Source organism: Megalobrama amblycephala, linkage group LG3 (assembly GCF_018812025.1).
Source record: "Megalobrama amblycephala isolate DHTTF-2021 linkage group LG3, ASM1881202v1, whole genome shotgun sequence".
NCBI lineage: Eukaryota > Metazoa > Chordata > Actinopteri > Cypriniformes > Xenocyprididae > Megalobrama > Megalobrama amblycephala.
This window is the reverse complement of record NC_063046.1, coordinates 29,025,835-29,045,722: the sequence shown is the minus strand read 5'-3', so window position 1 is coordinate 29,045,722 and position 19,888 is coordinate 29,025,835. Positions and strand designations below refer to the sequence as shown.

The 19,888-nt window shown below is 36.9% G+C and overlaps 3 protein-coding genes across 8 annotated transcripts; 2 read left to right on the top strand and 1 right to left on the bottom strand.

The window, feature by feature from the left end:
* Nucleotides 1–175: 175 nt before the first annotated feature.
* Nucleotides 176–13,123, bottom strand: atg13 (ATG13 autophagy related 13 homolog (S. cerevisiae)). 3 transcript variants are annotated; one of them, XM_048184922.1, is made up of 18 exons: nt 13,052–13,123; nt 8,163–8,243; nt 7,975–8,055; nt 7,749–7,868; nt 7,572–7,618; nt 7,320–7,460; nt 6,702–6,742; nt 6,505–6,601; nt 6,297–6,395; nt 5,652–5,745; nt 4,645–4,743; nt 4,170–4,265; nt 3,848–3,987; nt 3,671–3,758; nt 2,408–2,485; nt 2,188–2,301; nt 1,348–1,476; nt 176–1,009 (listed from the first exon to the last, which is right to left on the bottom strand). In XM_048184922.1, exons 2-18 carry the CDS (start codon nt 8,229–8,231, stop codon nt 932–934), a joined length of 1,611 nt encoding a protein of 536 aa, XP_048040879.1. In that variant the 5' UTR covers nt 8,232–8,243; nt 13,052–13,123; the 3' UTR covers nt 176–931. The 3 variants fall into 3 exon arrangements, with proteins under 3 accessions (XP_048040879.1, XP_048040878.1, XP_048040880.1); XM_048184921.1 differs by lacking the exon at nt 13,052–13,123 and adding an exon at nt 9,527–9,736; XM_048184923.1 differs by lacking the exons at nt 4,645–4,743; nt 13,052–13,123 and adding an exon at nt 9,527–9,735.
* On the top strand, nt 10,565–12,888 carry harbi1 (harbinger transposase derived 1). 3 transcript variants are annotated; one of them, XM_048184930.1, is made up of 3 exons: nt 10,565–10,575; nt 11,122–11,810; nt 11,924–12,888. In XM_048184930.1, the coding sequence occupies exons 2-3, from the start codon at nt 11,141–11,143 to the stop codon at nt 12,298–12,300; spliced, it is 1,047 nt and encodes a 348-aa protein (XP_048040887.1). In that variant the 5' UTR covers nt 10,565–10,575; nt 11,122–11,140; the 3' UTR covers nt 12,301–12,888. The 3 variants fall into 3 exon arrangements, with proteins under 3 accessions (XP_048040887.1, XP_048040885.1, XP_048040886.1); XM_048184928.1 differs by lacking the exon at nt 10,565–10,575 and adding an exon at nt 10,598–10,676; XM_048184929.1 differs by lacking the exon at nt 10,565–10,575 and adding an exon at nt 10,614–10,682.
* Nucleotides 13,034–19,496, top strand: zgc:110699 (uncharacterized protein LOC325371 homolog). 2 transcript variants are annotated; one of them, XM_048184933.1, is made up of 8 exons: nt 13,034–13,478; nt 13,723–13,800; nt 13,891–13,947; nt 14,096–14,169; nt 14,814–14,840; nt 16,281–16,428; nt 16,850–16,943; nt 18,968–19,496. In XM_048184933.1, coding segments are annotated over exons 1-8 (669 nt in total). In that variant the 5' UTR covers nt 13,034–13,477; the 3' UTR covers nt 19,158–19,496. The 2 variants fall into 2 exon arrangements, with proteins under 2 accessions (XP_048040890.1, XP_048040891.1); XM_048184934.1 differs by lacking the exon at nt 14,814–14,840.
* Nucleotides 19,497–19,888: the final 392 nt, after the last annotated feature.

Genomic DNA, 19,888 nt, shown 5'->3' with positions numbered 1-19,888 from the left:
TCCAGTTACGCACCCTAATACATATTCATAAGCCAAACCTTCGCCATCCTATTGGACGGACGTCGAGCTCACATATATATTCATTAGCTAATGGAACGCCAAAGTTTGTCTCAAGGAGACACAGTTTTTTTGACCAGTTCAGGATATAGGAGAGAGAGAGAAAAAACAGACTGTGTGAAATAAATCAGTTTATTACACAACATTTACATGCCATATTAACAAAGTGAGGGGGAGAAAGAAGACACTTAAAATAATTAAAGAAGGTCCAGCTCCTGACTTGCCAACATAAGCTTTAGAAAAAGAAAAGAAACATTGCTCATCGTCCAAAGACCTGACAAGTAGTAATGATAAACTGTTCCTAATTAAAGAAAGGATGAAAAGTTATGGTAAAATGCATTTACAGGAAGCAGGTAAGCAGACAGACTCACAATTCACTGTTGTCAATGTTCACTGTAGTGTCGTTCATGTGTAAGCCTCTAAAACAAAACTGGACATATGCTCAGATTTTCCTTCACATTGATGTTGTAAAGACTTCAGATAGTGTCACTGGTACAGTGACAGAAATGTGTGTCCGTGACTATTCAGTGTGCTGGATGTGTTGTCATGATGAGCAAAATGAAAATAAAGGCTGGTACAGGTTTATACATTCATTACAGTGAGCATTACTTACACAGTTCTATTATCTTAATAAATATAAGGGTAGGAGAATTAATGTTGCTCTTCCTTTAACAGATGCTGTCACCAACCCAGTGGATTCATCTTATGCTGTATCTCAGTTCACTTTTTCCTTAATGATGATTCTCTTCATTGACCATTGCACATGGTAAAATTGACACAAAACATGGTTAATGAAGACATCCAATGAAAGATGCCTCAGTGAAGGAAGCAGGATGAGTAAAGAGGTTGTGAAGGATGCAATCTCTGTTCTGTTCTATTGTAGGGTGTCCACAAACGCATCAAACTCGTCAATGTTCTTCTCATAAATGGCCAGTTTCTCTGGAAGAGAGTCCTGCAAAAATATGTTCACAAAACATTTAACTATAAACACATCACAATGTTACAGATATTAAAACATGAATATAATGAATCAGTCACCCTACACATAAATAATACTTGCAATTATTTAATAGTTCTTAATTTTATTATCCACACAATTACATTTTTACATTAAGATTTTAACAGCAAGCCTGGTTTGGTGCTTAAAAATCCCTGTAATGTAATCATACCTATATGAACACTCTGTCTCTATTCTATGTATATTCTCTTGCTTTAAAGGTCATCCTGTCCCATTTAGACTGCAAAAATGTTCAGTATGTGCTGTGACGTGAATATTTGTTTGTTTCTCACCAAGTCTTCAGCCATAGATTGAGCGCTGACATCGATGGACAGGCTTGCGAGTTGAGGAGGGTTTTGAAACTCTCTATAGAAAGTGCCCAGATCCATTGGTAGAAGGTCATCCTTAGAGAACGCTGGTTTCTGTTTGGCACACATAAACACAAACTGGCATTTAAACACATTTTGAACCATATCTGCCTATTACATTATACTTCTTAGAAGGTTTGACTAAATAAGATAATCAGTACTACTGAATCGTTTACACAATTGGTTTCGTAGTCCAATTCTCATGTCCCAGCTTTTCTCTCTAACATTTGTATTGATTTTTAGCTCAATACTAGAGCTCTGATCAAATCAGTTATGCTCTGTCATGCATAAACAGACTTAAAAAGTAACATGATCAAGCAGCTTTGGGCCTTTCTGAGGCAACATCAACTAGCTTCAAAGACGTCCATTTGGTATGAGATACTGCATTATTTAACACTGTATTTATGAAATAAAAATAAAGACGAGTAAAGTCTTCTTTAGATTTATTAAACATCAATCTGGAGCTTTCTCTCAGGTCAGAGTCTAAGCTTCTTTTCAGATGAATAATTGACTTGTCTGGATCTCTAGATGCTCTGCCAAGGGCTTGATAAACTTCCTTCTGCTGTCAAACCTCTCAAATGAGTAATCAAAAACAATAAAATTACAACCAGTATCCATTTCTCTAATGACTCTGACCAGTCCACTATTCACTCAATTTTTTTCTAATACCGTGCCTTTCAATGTGCTCGCTGTAATTTAGTTCTCAATATCTGTAGAGGAAAGTAGATCTTGATCATTTTCTTTATTATGTGATGGTGCACCTACAAAGTCAACCATGACAAAGTCGTCATGTGGCTGTCCCCCGCTGTGGCTCGAGCTGTTTGAGTGCAGGCTGCCTTGCAAAGGAGATGAAGGGGCCGGAGATGGAGGAGGGTGCACCTGCAAACAGAGAAAAACATGAGGTGCAGCTGCACGCTAAAGATATGTAGTGGGTTCGCTTAATCTGCATTATATAATAAGTATGGGTGTTTTTTGGTTTCAATACCATTGGGTCGTTCTCCTCCAGGTCATAGACTCTTGGAGCGAACGCAGCAAAAGGAAGATCTAGACTGTTTGTCGTCACCTGGAGTAACACATGTTCACAAAAACATTGCATTTTTAAGGTCTGGCATGGGCTTGCCCCAACTTCGTTAAATTTATTAAAAAAAAGTGGACAGATTGTGGCACTGGTACTAGGTCTATCATTAGATGAATTTGCGAGGTGCCATAAATGCGAACAACTTTTGGACAAAAAGTATTGTCTGTAATAGGGAGTAATTATTGGAATAGCTTACCGCGGTCAGTAAGACAGTGTTCTACATATTACACTTTTATAGATCACCTTAAATAAGTGGTTTATGTAGAACCAGATGTGCAAACATTTTTAAATAATCTATTTTAAATAATGTGTTTGGGCTATGTGTCCTTGTCTGTACCTGCCTAGGGACTACGGATGTAAATAAGCAATGTTGCTATAATCCAGCTTGTTTATATACTAATGTTCATTAACATGCATATTATCCCTATCAAAGAAATAAACAAATCAAAATGTTTACCTCCCACGGAACATGAAAGTGACTTTGTTCTTCGTGTATGCTGCACTTATCAGTAACATTTTATATACTATATACTTATTATATACGTTATTAGCAAGTCTTGGCTTATGAATATTAAAAAAAAGAAATTAATACTTTTATTCAGTAAGGTTGAATTAAATTGACTGGCATTTTTAATGTTACAAATGATTTGTATTTCAAATAAACGCTGTACTTCAGAACTTTCTATTCATTCAAGTATTCTGGAAAAAAAAGTATCACAGTTTCCACAAAAATATTTAGACAGCACAACTGTTTTCAACATTGATAATGATAATAAATGTTTCTTGGGCATCAAATCAGCATATCAGAATGATTTCTGAAGGATCGTGTGACTGAAGACTGGAGTAATGATGCTGAAAATTCAACTTTGCCGTCACAGGAATAAATTGCATTTTAAAATATATTTAAATAGAAAACAGTTATTTTAAATTGTAATAATATTTTATTTTTATTAAATTCAGCCTTGGTGAGCATAAGAGACTTCTTTCAAAAACAATAAATTACCTCACAGACCCTAACATTTTGAATGGTAATTCTTTGCTTAACAAATCAGTAGTTCATGTAAAAATAAAAGGAATTTATATGAGAACATACAAACAATTTCAATATACATTAACTGATGATGTAATGTTTGTTCTGAAAGTTATTATAAATTATAAGTGTATTCTAACCTGAGTGGTGGCTTTGTTGACGAAAGCTCCAACTTTCCTGGTAAAGGTTGTCTCTAAAGCATCAGAGGGGGACACAGTCTTCACCTCGCTACCACAAACACACACACAGAATCAAAATTTACTGAATTGACAAATTTAAAAAAATCAGTATTAAATAGAATCTCTTCACACTCTTACCTGCTACAGGATGTGGGTGGTGCCAGCTGAGGGGACTGTCCAGTGGGGCATGATGGGATACGACCATGCTCAGCTGCAGTGCCATGATTAGGTTGAGCCGGCACCTGCGGGACTCCACCTTCTTTACCCGGCACGACCATCTGATTAGATAGAGAAACACACACATGGCCACCTCGGTCAGGGCACAATGACACACAAACATACACACACAATTCTGAAGACAGGTGCAAGTAATTCCCAGCAGCTGGTCAACATCAGAGAGGATGAAAGGCATGAAGTTAGGACACAGAGGGTGGGGCCTCTGCATGTGTGTGGGCCGTACCTGGTGAGGATGTGCAGCAGCAGTACAAGCCGAAGGATGGCACAAATCCACAGTTCCCAGAGCAGGAGTCTGATATGACAGACGAGAGCTGTACAGCTGAGAGAAAGAGTGAGATTCATGTCACAATAGGAGTCAAATATCAGATTAAGAGCCCTTTTAAAGTCCGCTCCTGTATAAACCTCACTGCAGAGCAGAGAGCAGAAGGGATCAGAGAAGTGGTCAGAGCAAACACAATAATGCTTCAAATAAAACAGCAGGCAGGTGAGCTCAAGGAGAAAGCAGCAGTGATTGTTGATTCAAACAATCTTTTGGGTGGGTATTACTGTATAACTCTCTTAATTAAAAGGTTATAAGAGGTTATGAAAGGTAAGTAGTGGGAGTATAGGTTACTGGGCCAGGCCACACACACACTTTGTAATTAATCTACCAGCTGCATGCGTGTACACACACTTACACACACACACACTGGACTCACTTGCTGTGAGATGCCAAGCCCCACGAGGGGAACCTTCAGTGTGGCCATCAGAGCCGGCTTAGGTGTCTTAAAATGTGCCTTACTTACAGTACACACACACTACATGCACACAGAAAGAAAGAAAGAAAGAGAGAAAGGAAGAAAAACAAGGGCAACAGAAATGAAAGCACTACCACAGAAAGAGATAATGGGGAGAGATTCAATCTAATGCCATGGCCACACTAATGGCCCGTACTGACTTTCTAAATATTAGTCTTCTGCACCCTGTAATACTACATAGTATAGCAAGAGCAGTGCTATTTTACTATTATTAATATATAGTATTATACTCTTATAATACTATACTATTATATTATAATACTATACTATTTTAATATTTATGAATATTTTGAAATAGCTTTTATTTTTATACTTTCAATTTTCATTTCAATTTTAGTTTACATTTATAGTAATTTTATGTTTTTGTCTTTTTATAAAATATTTTATTTCACTTTGATTTAGTTTTATTTGTTTTAGTAATTTTATTACTCCAACTTATTTCAGATAGTTTACAAGGAAAAAAAAAATATTTAAATATGTTTTAAGTTAATAGTTGTTAACTATAGTTGTTTTAATTTAAGTATTTAATAAGTTTTTAATTACAGAAAACAAGTTTTACTAGTTTTAGTTAACAATAACAACACGATTAAAGACACCAGTCTAACCAAACACAGTGGAAAAAAAACATTTAAGAATAGAGAGGATTTTTACTACACAGCAGTCTCAGATCATATTCATGACTGGAGGAATACAAAAAAATCATAATCATATATATGGAATGAGACCTGTTCATCAGGGAACTACTGAAGACTCATGAATGAAAACAGCTTTTCCATTAAGAGAGTTTAACAGTTAATATCTTAATGACAGGCTGCACTGCACCTGTATTGAGGCTTGACCTGTACAAGGTTGGTGGTAAAGGGTTACTTTTGATGGGACAGATGAGTAGGTGATAGTGACAGCATTACCTGTGATGGTGGGGAGGTGGAAAAGGATGTGGTGCACACCTCCTGAGAGTCTTCTATTCCTGCATAAGTCCCTCCCTCATCTTCTCCAGGTGCTCTAAGATAGAGAAATGAGAGAAGAGGCGGTATGAGACCAGAGGTTAAGGAGCAGAGTTATCATTTTGAATCTCTGTACTATCAGTATGATGATGTGAACCACTGGTATTGACAGTTTAATTCCAACTCATCTTGAGTGCTTGAAATAACACAAATAACAAACACATTTAAACATTGTTAAAAAGGCTCTATACTAAAACTTTCTTCTGTAAAAACAAAATATATATAAATATAATAATAATAATAATACTGGTGATGTTCTATACTGCCATATCATCAATGTTGTAAACAGTTGTGCGGCTTAGTATTTTAGTGGAAACATTTTTTCAGAATTCTTTGATTTATAGAAAGTTAAAAAGAAGAGCATTTATATGAAATAGAATTTTTTTGAAACATTGTAAAAGTTTTAACTGTCACTTTTAATCAATTTAATGTGTCCTTGCTGAATAAAAGTGTTAATTTCTTTCAAAATAATAATTAAAACCAAATTCTTACTGACCCCAAACTTTTGAACGGTTGTGTATCCATACTGTGACTATGATTTTTACGCACCTGTAACTGCAAGGATGCATGTGTGCCATATTTGTGAAGGGACGCTCCACAAAATGATCAATGATGATACCCATGATGGGGCCTGTCCTCTCAAACTGCCTGTGAGAAAACACAAAGAGAACATTTTGCACAAAACCACTACAAAACTACAATAACCAGAATGCCCAATCATTTAAATGTATTGCATACAGGAAGCTGTAATGTATACCTTGATGACATGAGGGCCAAATTAGTGCGATATGCACATGACAAAGTGATGGTGCCTATGGGAGTCCCTACAACACCCACTCGCACTGACTGGAACCCTGCAGAGAGACATGAAGAATATGAACAAATACACAGCTCTCTAGAGAACATCTACATGTCCCTTATTAGTATTTTGATGTGAGCTCCTCACAGTATTACCTTCCCCGAGACCTGTCAGCTGGACATCTCCAAAATAGATCCTATCAAAGAGATATTAAGATTAAGATAATGTCAAATCAATTCATTTATTTATATAGCGCTTTATACAATACAGATTGTTTCCAAGCTGCTTCACAGTAATAAACAAGAAAATAACAGTATTAATGCTGCAAAGTTCTTTAATTATTAAACAAATTTCAGTTGTAAAGCAGCTCTAAAAAGACAAGTGGCATTATTCAGCTCAATTTAGTTCAATACTGATTACATTTAGTTCAACATTCATTAGTTATGAAACAAAATCAGTTCACATATAAAGCAGTGTAAAGCAGATAATATTGTCATTATTCAGCTCAAATCAGTTACTGTTGATTCAGTTTAGTTCGATAAGAATGCAAAGTTCATCAAGCTTAATTCAGCTATAAGCAGCTCCACAGACAGCAATAGTGTCATTTATTCAGCTAAAGTCATTTCAGTGTTGATTCAATTCAGTTCAATATCAGTGTCAAGAACTGTATCAAGATCTGATTGTACACATGTTGTCCCTGGATGAAATCATGTATTAGGTATTATGGGGCTTTGTGGAGCAAAGCAGAAATAGCAAAGCAGTGTGTTGAGTACCTGTAGAGTATGACATAATCATGGCCTTGTTTACGTGAAAGCTTGTAAGCAGGTGTCACCCTTGTGATGGCCAGTAAAGACTTGAGCAGCAGAGATAGCCGATTATAAACTGTATAGGACACTTTAATGTCCTTATCACATCTGGAAAAAAAATTGCAAACCCTAGTTATGTCGTGGTATATGTTTATAATGTACCAATATCTATCTACACAGAGCAGTTGACAGCAGTGTAGGGAATCTGAGTATGCTTACTTTTCATTCATTTCCAAACACCATGTCTCCAGCTCCATGGAGTCTCCCTGCATGGGTAAACACAACTCATTAATACTCAAGTAAAAATCTCTTTAAGTTAGGCAGTTTAAACATTTTGTTTCATGTTTATCAAGATACTGTTATTATATAGACAGTGAACTAAAAGAAAGACTAGACCTCTGAGGTTTTGAGGGAGATCTCCACACACATGGATCGGCCGATGCCAGGCAGCTGTCCAGCAAGAGCTTTTTTTGCCTCATGAGTCACCTCAGGGATGTCTTTTATTGCCAGATTAAACTGAGAGAGAACATAAAGACACACACAGACACAGAGAGTTTATGATAGTTCATGATTTAAAGAAAACAGGGCCCTTTGTATAAGGAGCATCCTGAACGTGTCTTACCCAGTCCGAACCTGTCGGTGATGAAGATGAGCAAGTGCTGATCTTCTCTCCAAGTCGGGCTTGAACTATAACCTGCACCGTCTGAAAGACACACAGATAAAGCAAAGGACATCATCACCCTGTCGACTGGGATACCAGATTTCATGGATGCAACAAAACCTTTGTATTATTTTGTTTAATGCAATCACCTTCAAGGCAAAGAATTTGATGAATTTATCCAAGTCTTTCTTGTCCTGTAGGCTCAGATCACTATCCATTGTCGCATAAGCCTAAGGCATACAAACGAAAGACAGTTTTCTCAGTGAACAGTGGAAAAGCTGATATACTTTACAAATAGTAGCACAATATTTGAAAAGGTATATGTCACAGATAATTGAAAGTCAGGTCATTTAGTAGGATGGCGCCCTTAAGAACAATGTACATTTATTTTTAAAATTGTAAAATATTTTATAATCATAACATATGTAAACTTTTACAGAATGTATAAATGACATTTGCTACCATTCTTATTAATATAATTTTTTCGTTAAATTTTCATTAATATAAAATAGTAAATCATATTGTATTTTGACAATTTGGGTTTCTGCTTGACAAAGCAGAAACCCAGTAAAAGACACTCAAATTTATTCTATTACTTAAATACAGGCACATGAACACATTTTTATTTTCCCATGTTTTAATTGAAGGCATCTCAATAACAACACTGAATTCAAACTGAATGATTTCACTGTTATCCTATAGGTTTCATGAATAGTGAATATGTCTGAAATGTACATCTCTAACTGGAACTACAGAATAAACACTATATAATATGTTATTACATTATTATACTATATAATAATAATAATAATGATAATAATAATAATATGCCACTAGTGCCTTCTATGCCAATTCTGAGGGCAGAATTATATTTTCACTTTAAAGTAAAAAACAGTATTTCTTTTACTTCACAAAATCTAAAAACATTAAAAACATCCACAAATCCCTCATTAACAAAGACATGAAACTTTGATATTCAACATAGATCAATACCTTCCAGAGCCATAAAATTAGATCAGATAACCTCAAAACTGTTTCGAAGTGACTAAAAATGTTGATATTCATCTGACATGACAAAATGAAGAAGAGCATAGCCGTTTATCAAATGTATTGAGTTGGGATTTTGTGCCATGTATGGTCAAAATAAAAAAAATATGGCGGTGGTGGTGGGGGGGGGGGGGTCATCTTTTGCGCCATCCTACCTTAATAATAAACGAATTCACTAACGTCTTAGTGTCATTAGTACTGTCACGTCTCTATGACAGCTCGCCTCTAAGCATTTAAACATGTTCTCAATAGAAAACAATAACAACATCAACACTCGTCTCTTCAAAAACACCTTTATAATATTCAATGTCAACTGACATTGAGTTCATCCGAGTAAGTTAGAGGTTTGAAAACAGCAGACTCGCCATTTGTTTCTGACAGCCAAACATCTAAAGTTGTTTATAATCATCTGTATGTCTGTGCAGTCAATGCTAACACCTTTAGCAAAACACGCGCACATACTTACAGCTCATCACAGAGTGGAGATTCAACTGTTAACACGTAGAGTATGACGTTAACGGTGCAATACACCGTGGCTGATTGTGGGAAATGATAAAATACAGCCTAAACGATCCTGTACTTTCAATTAATCACATCGCAGCACCACAACATCACACACTGACGGGCGCCCCATTTCTGTTTATTTTGCTTGTTTGGCTAGGTCAGGAATGACGTGTTGCCTGTACCGATTCAACGACACCACTTTCGTTAGTTAGTGAAATGTGGTTAAATACATTGATGACTGTATGCAATTGTTATAATAGCACATATAATATGTTATATTTTAATATACATCGCCCCGTTCTTACTTTTTAGTAAAAAATAAATATCAAAAGTGCAGATTATGAACAGGAAATTTGTTCTGGCTGTGACGTCACATTTCAATGTCGGCGGACACAAGATGCACACAGAAACTGTCTATCATCTATTTTGGTCATGTTTCTATACTGAACAACTATGTAAAGATATTAAAACATTTATTAAAGTTAATATCCAACAAGATAAATCTGTAACTTTTAAATATATTATTTTTGGCCACTTTGATTCTGATTCTAATCAAAACAAAGCTTGTTTTGTTATAAATTTAATTTATTTTCTTGGCAAATTCTATATCCATAAATGTAAATTCACTAACAACAAACAATTTCTCTTTTTTTTTTTTTTTTTGAAAGAATTTAAAATGTACCTTAACACTATTTCATCCTCCGTAAATAAGAAAGCAAGAAGAACAACCTCAATTTGTAATGACTTTAATTTGTATACTCTAATTGAAATGTAAATTAATATCTTACCCTCTTTTTTCTTTTCTTTTCTTCTGCTAATTTTTCTTTCTTCTTTATCTTTTTCTGTTTACAATTATTGTATATTTTTTTGTTCTGTATGTTCAGATGACATTGCACATAATGCTGATACACGTTGTATACTATATACAAAATTGTATATCATTATTGTCATCTTTGTAATGTTCGCAACCATAATAAAAAATAAATTAATTAAAAAAAAAAACAATAACCGGTCCCACACTCCAGTCCAGTAGGTGGCGGTAAATACACCTTAAGCTGGTTTACCATCCGCCAATAAAATCAAAAGAAGAAGAACAACAACAACAATAACCGGTGCTGGTAACATTTAATTCATTTTATTCATCTGATTGTTTCCTCTACCTTTGTGCTTACCGAATATATAGATAATTTGTTCACCATGAGATAATTTATATCAAGCGTTAATGGCGTTCGGTTTTGTTTAAAATACTGTTCTGTGCTCGTTACCAGGCGACAAACTGGATTATATAACCAGCTCAGTTTAATTGAGATAAATGCCGTTAGAAAATATATGATTTTGAGTGGATGGGCTCTAGGCTTGTGTTAGCAGCCACACATCAATGCAGTGGTGCATGCAGAATCATTTAGCACGTTTCGTTCCCATACCAATTGTTTTTCTATGGAGTGCTTATGTTAATACATTTATATCATTCAAAATCAGCCTAGTGTATTTGGGTGTATGACGGTTTAGTTATGGGCATGGCATTGCATGACATTCACATGTGCCATTTGTCCATAGGTCGACCTGAGCGTGTGGAATGGCAATCTCTATTGCAATTCTAGACTGTGACCTGCTGCTGCATGGTCGTGGGCACAAAACACTAGATCGATTTGATATAGAGACAGTGTCGGATGAATTTCTGCTGACGACATTCGGCTTCCCACGTGAGTTCATTTATTACCTGGTGGAACTTCTGAAGGACAGCTTGTTGAGACGGACACAGAGGTCACGAGCCATCAGCCCGGATGTTCAGATACTTGCAGCGCTGGGATTCTACACAACAGGGTCCTTCCAGAGCAAGATGGGAGATGCGATCGGCATCAGCCAGGCCTCCATGAGTCGTTGTGTTTCTAATGTTACTAAAGCTCTGATTGAGAAAGCACCAGAGTTTATTGGCTTCACTAGGGATGAGGCCACCAGGCAGCAGTCTAAAGAGGAGTTTTACCGAATAGCAGGGATTCCCAATGTCATGGGAGTAGTGGACTGTGCACACATAGCCATTAAAGCTCCCAATGCAGATGATTCTTCTTATATAAATAAAAAAGGATTTCACTCAATCAATTGCCAGTTAGTGTGCGATGCCAGAGGACTGCTGCTGAGTGCTGAGACACATTGGCCGGGTAGTCTGACTGACAGAGCTGTCTTCAAGCAGTCCAGTGTGGCAAAGCTGTTTGAAGAACAAGACAATGACGAAGGCTGGCTTTTAGGTGAGACCCATACCCATTTGATTGCAGTGGTGATTTTTTTTCTTGGCATTCCCAAAGAATTCTAAGGTATTTACATGTGTAATGTCAGAGTGTTTTCTGTCTCTGGCTTCCAGGTGACAACCGTTACCCTCTAAAGAAGTGGCTGATGACTCCAGTGCAGAGTCCGGAGTCTCCTGCTGACTACCGCTATAACCTGGCCCACACAACGACACACGAGATTGTGGACCGCACGTTCAGAGCCATTCAGACACGTTTCCGATGCCTGGATGGGGCAAAGGGTTACTTGCAGTATTCCCCAGAGAAATGCTCCCATATCATCCAGGCCTGTTGCGTGCTACATAACATTTCCCTGCAGTCCGGCCTTGATGCCTGGACTTTTGAGAGGACTGAGGCCACGGACCAATCAGGGGAGGATATCGATCCCACTGACAGTGTCGACCCAGAGGCTCTGAGAGTTCGACAGGAACTCATCCAAAATCATTTCAGCTAGGATATAATACAGGATTCACCGTGTAATTGTTTTAAAGATACAATTCCATTGTCTTCCTGTATTCTAACATTTTGTTAAGGGATAGTGAATGAAAATTAGAATTGTCACTTTTCATTTATACACCCTTATGTCGTTCCAAACTTGTATGACTTTCTTCTGTGGAAAACAAAAGATGATATTTTGAAGAATGTTGGTAACCATTGATTCTATTGTATGGACAAAAAAAAATACACTTAGATGTTTCTCGAAATATCCTATTAATGTTCCACAGAAGAAAGTAAGTCATACAGTTTTAGAATGACATGAGGGTGAGTAAATGATGATGAATTTTCATTTTTGGGTGAACTATCCCTTTATGAATGTATTGTCTGTCACTCTGTGTTGTGATCCTGTGAACGAACACACGCACAAAATGCAAAGCCGGAGCCTTTTTTAACTTAAGTAATTTACTAGTACTTTAGGACTGAGATGAAAATAGACCAGGGCTTTTATTACAAATTATTGTCATTTTAACATTCTTTTTTATATTTTACTTTAAAAATCATTGACTTGTAAAAAGAAAAAAAAATAAATAACAACTCAACAGTAGTATCTCTCTGTTTATATCTCTGTCAAGTGGACTATATTTTTCAGAACTTGCTTTAAACATCTTACTTTCCAAACAAGGCACACCTCTTGCTAGTTATTATGATCTCGGCTCTTTTCAGATTGTTCTTTTTTTTTTTTAGCATATATCATCAGAAAAACTTACCTATTAGGAGTTTCGTCCTCATAGATCTCCCACTGATTCTTTTTAATCTGAGGAAAAGATATATCGGGGCACGAATGTAAAGTTTTAATTTTAGCCCGGGTTAATTAATGGTTTTGTTGGCGGCAAGACCAAAGTAGACTGTCTCTGCTGCTCCGGAGGCGCTACTGTCAAAGGCGATAAATCAGCTGGTTGTGTAATGAGTCTCGCAGTCGAGCCCGGTGATGAATGTGTGGAATAAGAAGAGACACCGCGCTGAACAGTGACGTGCTCTCCGCTTTGTGTGTGTGTGTGTGTGTGTGTTTCTAATGTCATTACTAAAAGGCAGACGGAGAGCGCAGAAGCAGCAGAATCTGCAGCATATGAACTCCATAAGAGTCTCCACTGGAACAATGATTTAGAGTCACTTTTAACAACTTTCGTGAGCAAAGTAAGTATTTCTGGGGTTCTTTTTTTTCCTTTCATTTCTTAACAAAGTGCCTTGTATTTTAACTTTGTTTTAGATTCAGATTTGCATCTCTGCCTCAGTTATCTACCATGTTTATCTTACGGCAAGTTTAGCAACGCTTAACCCGAGGGAAAATACCTGTTACAAACTTAAGCTGCTGTCATTTATTTGGCCTCAGACTGCCTCTATGAGTGCTAATGTTGTTCGGATATAATATTATTCACAGTGATCATGTCAGAGTCTGTACGGAAGATGCTGAGGGCGAAGCTCGTAGTGCTGGGAAGAGATAACTGTGGGAAGACAGGTAAAACTGCAGAGTTTGTTTGTTTGGTTCAGTGATTATAGATTGGTATTAACGACTGTAACTACTCAGTTTTTCTCTTTTGAACTCCAGCTCTGTGTGTCAGATTCATCACCAGGCGTTTTATTGGAGAGTATGAACATAAAAGGGGTAACATAAATGAAATGCATATACACTGATGCTCTGTTGAATATGTAAAAACATACTCTCATTGTAAAGCAACAGAATATAGCCGTTTTCACGCTGTTGCAAGTGCTGTGCCTCATGTGTCATGCCATGTACTTTTTGTGTCTCTTAGAGGTCACCTACAGGTGTCAGAAAATTGTGGACAAGGAGGCGATTGAACTGGAGATTTTAGACACTGTTGATAAGGTACAGAGTGCCTGAGTTTAGATCTATTATTCTGTTTTGGTTCTTACATATTAAAGGACAATCTCTTTGTAACTGTGTATCTGCTGCCGTGCTGTTCAACACGCAAACTTATCCACAGACTCAAAGAGAGACAGCAGGATGATCTTGCCTTGTCAAACAGCTGATGAGACACAGGACTCTCTGAACCATTCCATTCCTTTCATGTTTGCTGTGCTGAATCTCAGGCTGGTGGAGCGGCTTTAACAGCCTGCCTGCCATTGATCATGTTACACAGTAGAGCAGCACTTGTTAATTCATAGGACTGGGTTGAAGCATTACCATCTGTGTGAGTGCAGTAGACATGCCGTTCTGATAGTTTGGATGACTCCCTAATGAGACACACCCAGGACTTGTGAGCTGATGATATAAATCAGGTGTGTTGAAAGCATATTTTATCAAAAAATGAAAATTATGGCATCATTTACTCACTCTCATGTTGTTACAAACCTGACTTTCTTACTTCTGCGGAACACAAAAGAATGTTTCTGTCCATACATTAAAGCGTTATGATTGTTTTTTTTTTTCTATACAATGAAAGACCATTGACTTTCATTATATGGACAAAAAAAGACATTTTTCAAAATATCTTCTTTTGTGTTCCACAGGTGCCAAATGTTCGGAACAACATAAGGGTGAGTAAATAATTTTCATTTTTGGGTAAACTATCCTTTTACAGGTGCTGGTCATATAATTAGAATATCATCAAAAAGTTGATTTATTTCACTAATTCCATTTTAAAAAGTGAAACTTTTATATTATATTCATTCATTATACACAGACTGATATATTTCAAATGTTTATTTCTTTTAATTTTGATGATTATAACTGACAACTAAGGAAAATTAGAATATTACTTAAGACCAATACAAAGAAAGGATTTTTAGAAATCTTGGCCAACTGAAAAGTATGAACATGAAAAGTATGAGCATGTACAACACTCAATACTTAGTTGGGGCCACCAGCAAATGTCATGGCACCCCAAACCATCACTGACTATGGAAACTTTACACTGGACCTCAAGCAACGTGGATTGTGTGCCTCTCCTCTCTTCCTCCAGACTCTGGGACCCTGATTTCCAAAAGAAATGCAAAATTTACTTTCATCAGAGGACATAACTTTGGACCACTCAGCAGCAGTCCAATCCTTTTTGTCTTTAGACGCTTCTGACGCTGTCTGTTGTTCAAGAGTGGCTTGAGACAAGGAATGCGACAGCTGAAACCCATGTCTTGCATACGTCTGTGCGTAGTGGTTCTTGAAGCACTGACTCCAGCTGCAGTCCACTCTTTGTGAATCTCCCCAACATTTTTGAATGGGTTTTGTTTCACAATCCTCTCCAGGGTGCAGTTATCCCTATTGCTTGTACACTTTTTTTCTACCACATCTTTTCCTTCCCTTCGTCTCTCTATTAATGTGCTTGGACACAGAGTTCTGTGAACAGCCAGCCTCTTTTGCAATGAACTTTTGTGTCTTGCCCTCTTTGTGCAAGGTGTCAATGGTTGTCTTTTGGACAACTGTCAAGTCAGCAGTCTTCCCCATGATTGTGTAGCCTACAGAACTAGACTGAGAGACCATTTAAAGGCCTTTGCATGTGTTTTGAGTTAATTAGCTGATTAGAGTGTGGCACCAGGTGTCTTCAATATTGAACCTTTTCACAATATTCTTATTTTCTGAGATACTGAATTTGGGATTTTCCTTAGTTGTCATTTATAATCATCAAAACTAAAAGAAATAAACATTTGAAATATATCAGTCTGTGTGTAATGAATGAATATAATATACAATTTTCACTTTTTGAATGGAATTAGTGAAATAAATCAACTTTTTGATGATATTCTAATTATATGACCAGCACCTGTAAATAATGAAATGTGCAGTGCTGAGAACTGCATTTCAGAAACAGGAGGTTTTGGTTTGTGTGGATTTAGTTCACATCCACACACATTGAATTGCCTTCAGAATCACATCTGTGAAAGTCTAGATGTGAGTCACCTCCATTCTCACAGCATTGCACACATTCAGTCACATGCAGGAGATGAAGAACTATTCAAATGTGTGAATTTGTTTGTGTTCAGGAGTGTGTAGGACCTGCTGCGTCCTCTCTGGAGAGTTCCATTAAATGGGGTGATGGGTTTCTCATTATGTACTCCGTGACGGACCGCAGCAGTTTTGAGGCGGTGTCGCGCCTGAAAAGACTGATTGACCACGTTAAACAAACACTCGGTAAGGCCGGTCAGACTGTGTATGCGAATGATCACTATGGGAGCATAGTGACTGAGGACAAATAGTAACAATGTTCTGCTATTAGCACTTCTGCGAGCAGTCATGTTTATGTGTACGGACCCTCCAAATAGTGAATAGCGCTGTTATCCGTCAGTGTGACTCAGCCTGCCTTAATTGGTCTCAGTTCAGAGATTTCACCTCAGGCATGAACTCTTAATATAGTACACTGCAGTCTGTGATTATGAGTTGGTAAATGACCGATAGATACGTGGAAAGAGAGAGAGAGAAAGTATCACAACACTGCAGTCTTTTATTATACCATCCATCTCCAGGTACTGTCATTTTAATGGTATAGTCTGCTCTTCTTCATAGCTACAACATCCATTACATCACTCTTTGTATGTGTGTGCGTGTCTTCCAGGTATTCCAACAGTCATCGTTGCCAATAAATGTGACATGGAGAATGGCCGAGTGGTGAGGACAGATGAGGGACAGGTTTTAGCCTCAGACCTGAGGTTAGTACACTCTGCTCTCGCTGATAACTGCACAGTTTTATGATAGTAAGAATGTTTGATAGTATGAAGTATATACAAATATAGATTCATATAACTGAATTGTTTAACCCTAGAATGCTTAAAGGGGTCAAATTAACCTAGTAGGGTGTTAGTAGGGTGGTTTTTGGAATATATTTTTCCAATAGAATAATTTAATTCCTCTGTTCCATGTGTTCCTCATAAATCTTATATGTATTTACATATGTTTGACATGGGTTAATAAAAAATTAACTTTTTTGTTTCACTACCCGAATGCATTTCCAATGAAATTTTCACTCACCTTGTTTTTTGAGCAAAATAATAAAGGTTTGTTAATAGTAATATTTTAAAATATTTTGTTAATATGTCATATTTTGTCAATAAAAATATTTAATATAATTAATATATTTAATAACAATAATTCATTTATATACATTCTGTGGATTACTCAAAATTTCCAGAATTAAAAGGGGCAATTTTATTACTACAGAATTTTGTCATAATAATAATAAGAGAACCACTTCAAGTCAAAATTCTAAACACTTATTAGATGATCTTCAATTTTATTTATTGTCCCTGTTACATCACTTACTATTTGGATTTGAAGGTTTTGCTGTGTGTGTGTGTTAAAGTTAAAAGGTTAGTTCACTCAAAAATGAAAATGTTGTCATTTATTACTCACCTTCGTGTCATTCCACATCCGTAGGACCTTTTGTTCAGCTTTGGAACACAAATTAAGATATTTTTAATGAAATCTGAGAGGTTTCTGTCTCTCCATAGAGATCCAACATGATAAAATAAGCCTACTTTTAGATGGTAAAAAATGATAGAATATGCCTACTTTTAGATGGTAAAAAATGATAGAATAGGTCTACTTTTAGATGGGAGACTAAAGTCGCCAGTAGGTGGCAGCAAGTGTTAATGATTAAGTCAATGAATCATTCAACCGATTCGTTCAAAACGGCTGATTCATTCAGGAACGAAGCAAATGACTGTCTTAATGAATGGATTAGTGAGTCAGTGACTCGCCCAATTTGTTCAAAACAGATTCATTTAGAAACGAAACAAAAACAGCGCTCTTGCTCGTGTCACGAACTATCAGGAGCATTTTTGCCAGCCTATCTTGAAATATCTAACCCTGACTGGAGAGCAGTATGTATATTAAAACATATACATTTATAATTATAAAATCACGATTGATATGATTGATAAGAACCGAGTGCAAACCCGCTATAGCTTATTGATGAATGTAATTGCATTTGTCTGAATCGTGTTCGCAAAGATGTTTCTAGAAACAAACTATTTAATCTTTTCCAGAAGTGGTCAAATGAGCAACGGAAAAACTGTGAGAATTCATTCTTATATAAAGATTTTATAATGTTAATTAAGTGAATTTCAGACCCTTTCTCCAGATAAAATGCACTGCGAACAACAACGTGCAAGTGCAACTTTATCTCATTGCAAAATTAACGGAAGCATCAGGAAACAATAAGGCGCTAATTCTACAGAGCATTTACTACACAGGGCACAGCAGACAGTCAACGGCAGTCTCTTGTAATGTTTTTGCAGGCACGCATGTTCAATTGAAGTGTACCTGCCGCACATACAACATTCCTTACAGTACTGACGATACTACCGTTTAAAAAAATTCAATGGCATCGCCAGTATTTTGAAGCTTTAGTATCGCGATACTACCGTAGTACCGGTACACCGTGCAACCCTAAAACAAAGCACTCGCATCGTTTCTAAAAACCGAGTTTTAGCCACTGAGTCACATGGAGTACTTTAATGATGTCATTCCTACCTTTCTGGACCTTTGAGCGGTGGTTGCATTGGATCTCTATGGAGAGACAGAAACCTCTCTGACTTCATCAAAAATATCTTAATTTGTGTTCCGAAGATGAACGAAGGTCTTACGGATGTGGAACGACACAAGGGTGAGTAATTAATGACAGAATTTTCATTTTTGGGTGAACTAACCCTTTAAGGTTTCACTGGTGATGTAGGTGCAGTTTCTTTGAGCTGTCTGTAGCCGAGGACACTTCAGCAGTGGAGGCTGCGTTCGGCCAGCTGGTGCGTGAAGTGCGTCAGGAGTTTCAGCGCCACCTGGTGGCTATGGACAAGCGCTCACGGATGCTGCAGATGAGACATGCACTCAAAAACAAACTCACACGGAGTAAAACCATGCAGTGGTGACAAGGAGGACTAAATGCAGTTAAGACCTGACAACTATAGTGCTGTATCCTGTCATGACTACCTTTCAGAGAACAAGACCCTTTTTGGATTACAAATACTGTCATGGACAGTGTTATCTGTATGTATATTTATGACACACAGCATGAAGTAGGAAAAAGCAACAGTGTGTTTTTAAAGGTGCAGTGTGTAATTTATATGCCACCGGCAGTACCAAATTGAATTGCGAAAACAATAACTGCTAAATCGGACTAACAGATAGTCCAAACTCAAACATTTGCAACTGATTGAGCCAGAAGTTGATGTGTCGAAACAAAAAATAAAACAACTAAAAACCCTGCAGATATCAACCTCTGTGCAATAAACTGGTTTAAGTGAAAGTATTTTTAACATATAAAAAGGATCCATTTGAGCACCTGAGCTCAGTGTACTGCTTTTGCGTCACTTTCACTGTAAGTGGAGGCTTTCCAGTGCAACATTCATTCTGTATTTAAATTTCATTTTATGTGTGAAGTCATTATTTATATGCACTGGATTCATTCTGATAGACCGAGTTTGTCTAGTATTATTAAGTCATGCCTAAAATGGCAGATGATGCACCATGTGGCAGATGATCTATGTCTTATGACTTGGTATTTTAATGCTGTTTTGATCCAATTTTATTCTTATGTGCCTCTGTGAGATTGAAATGTCATGAGGGAACAGAACCAATTATGTGGTGTTTTCCATTTGAG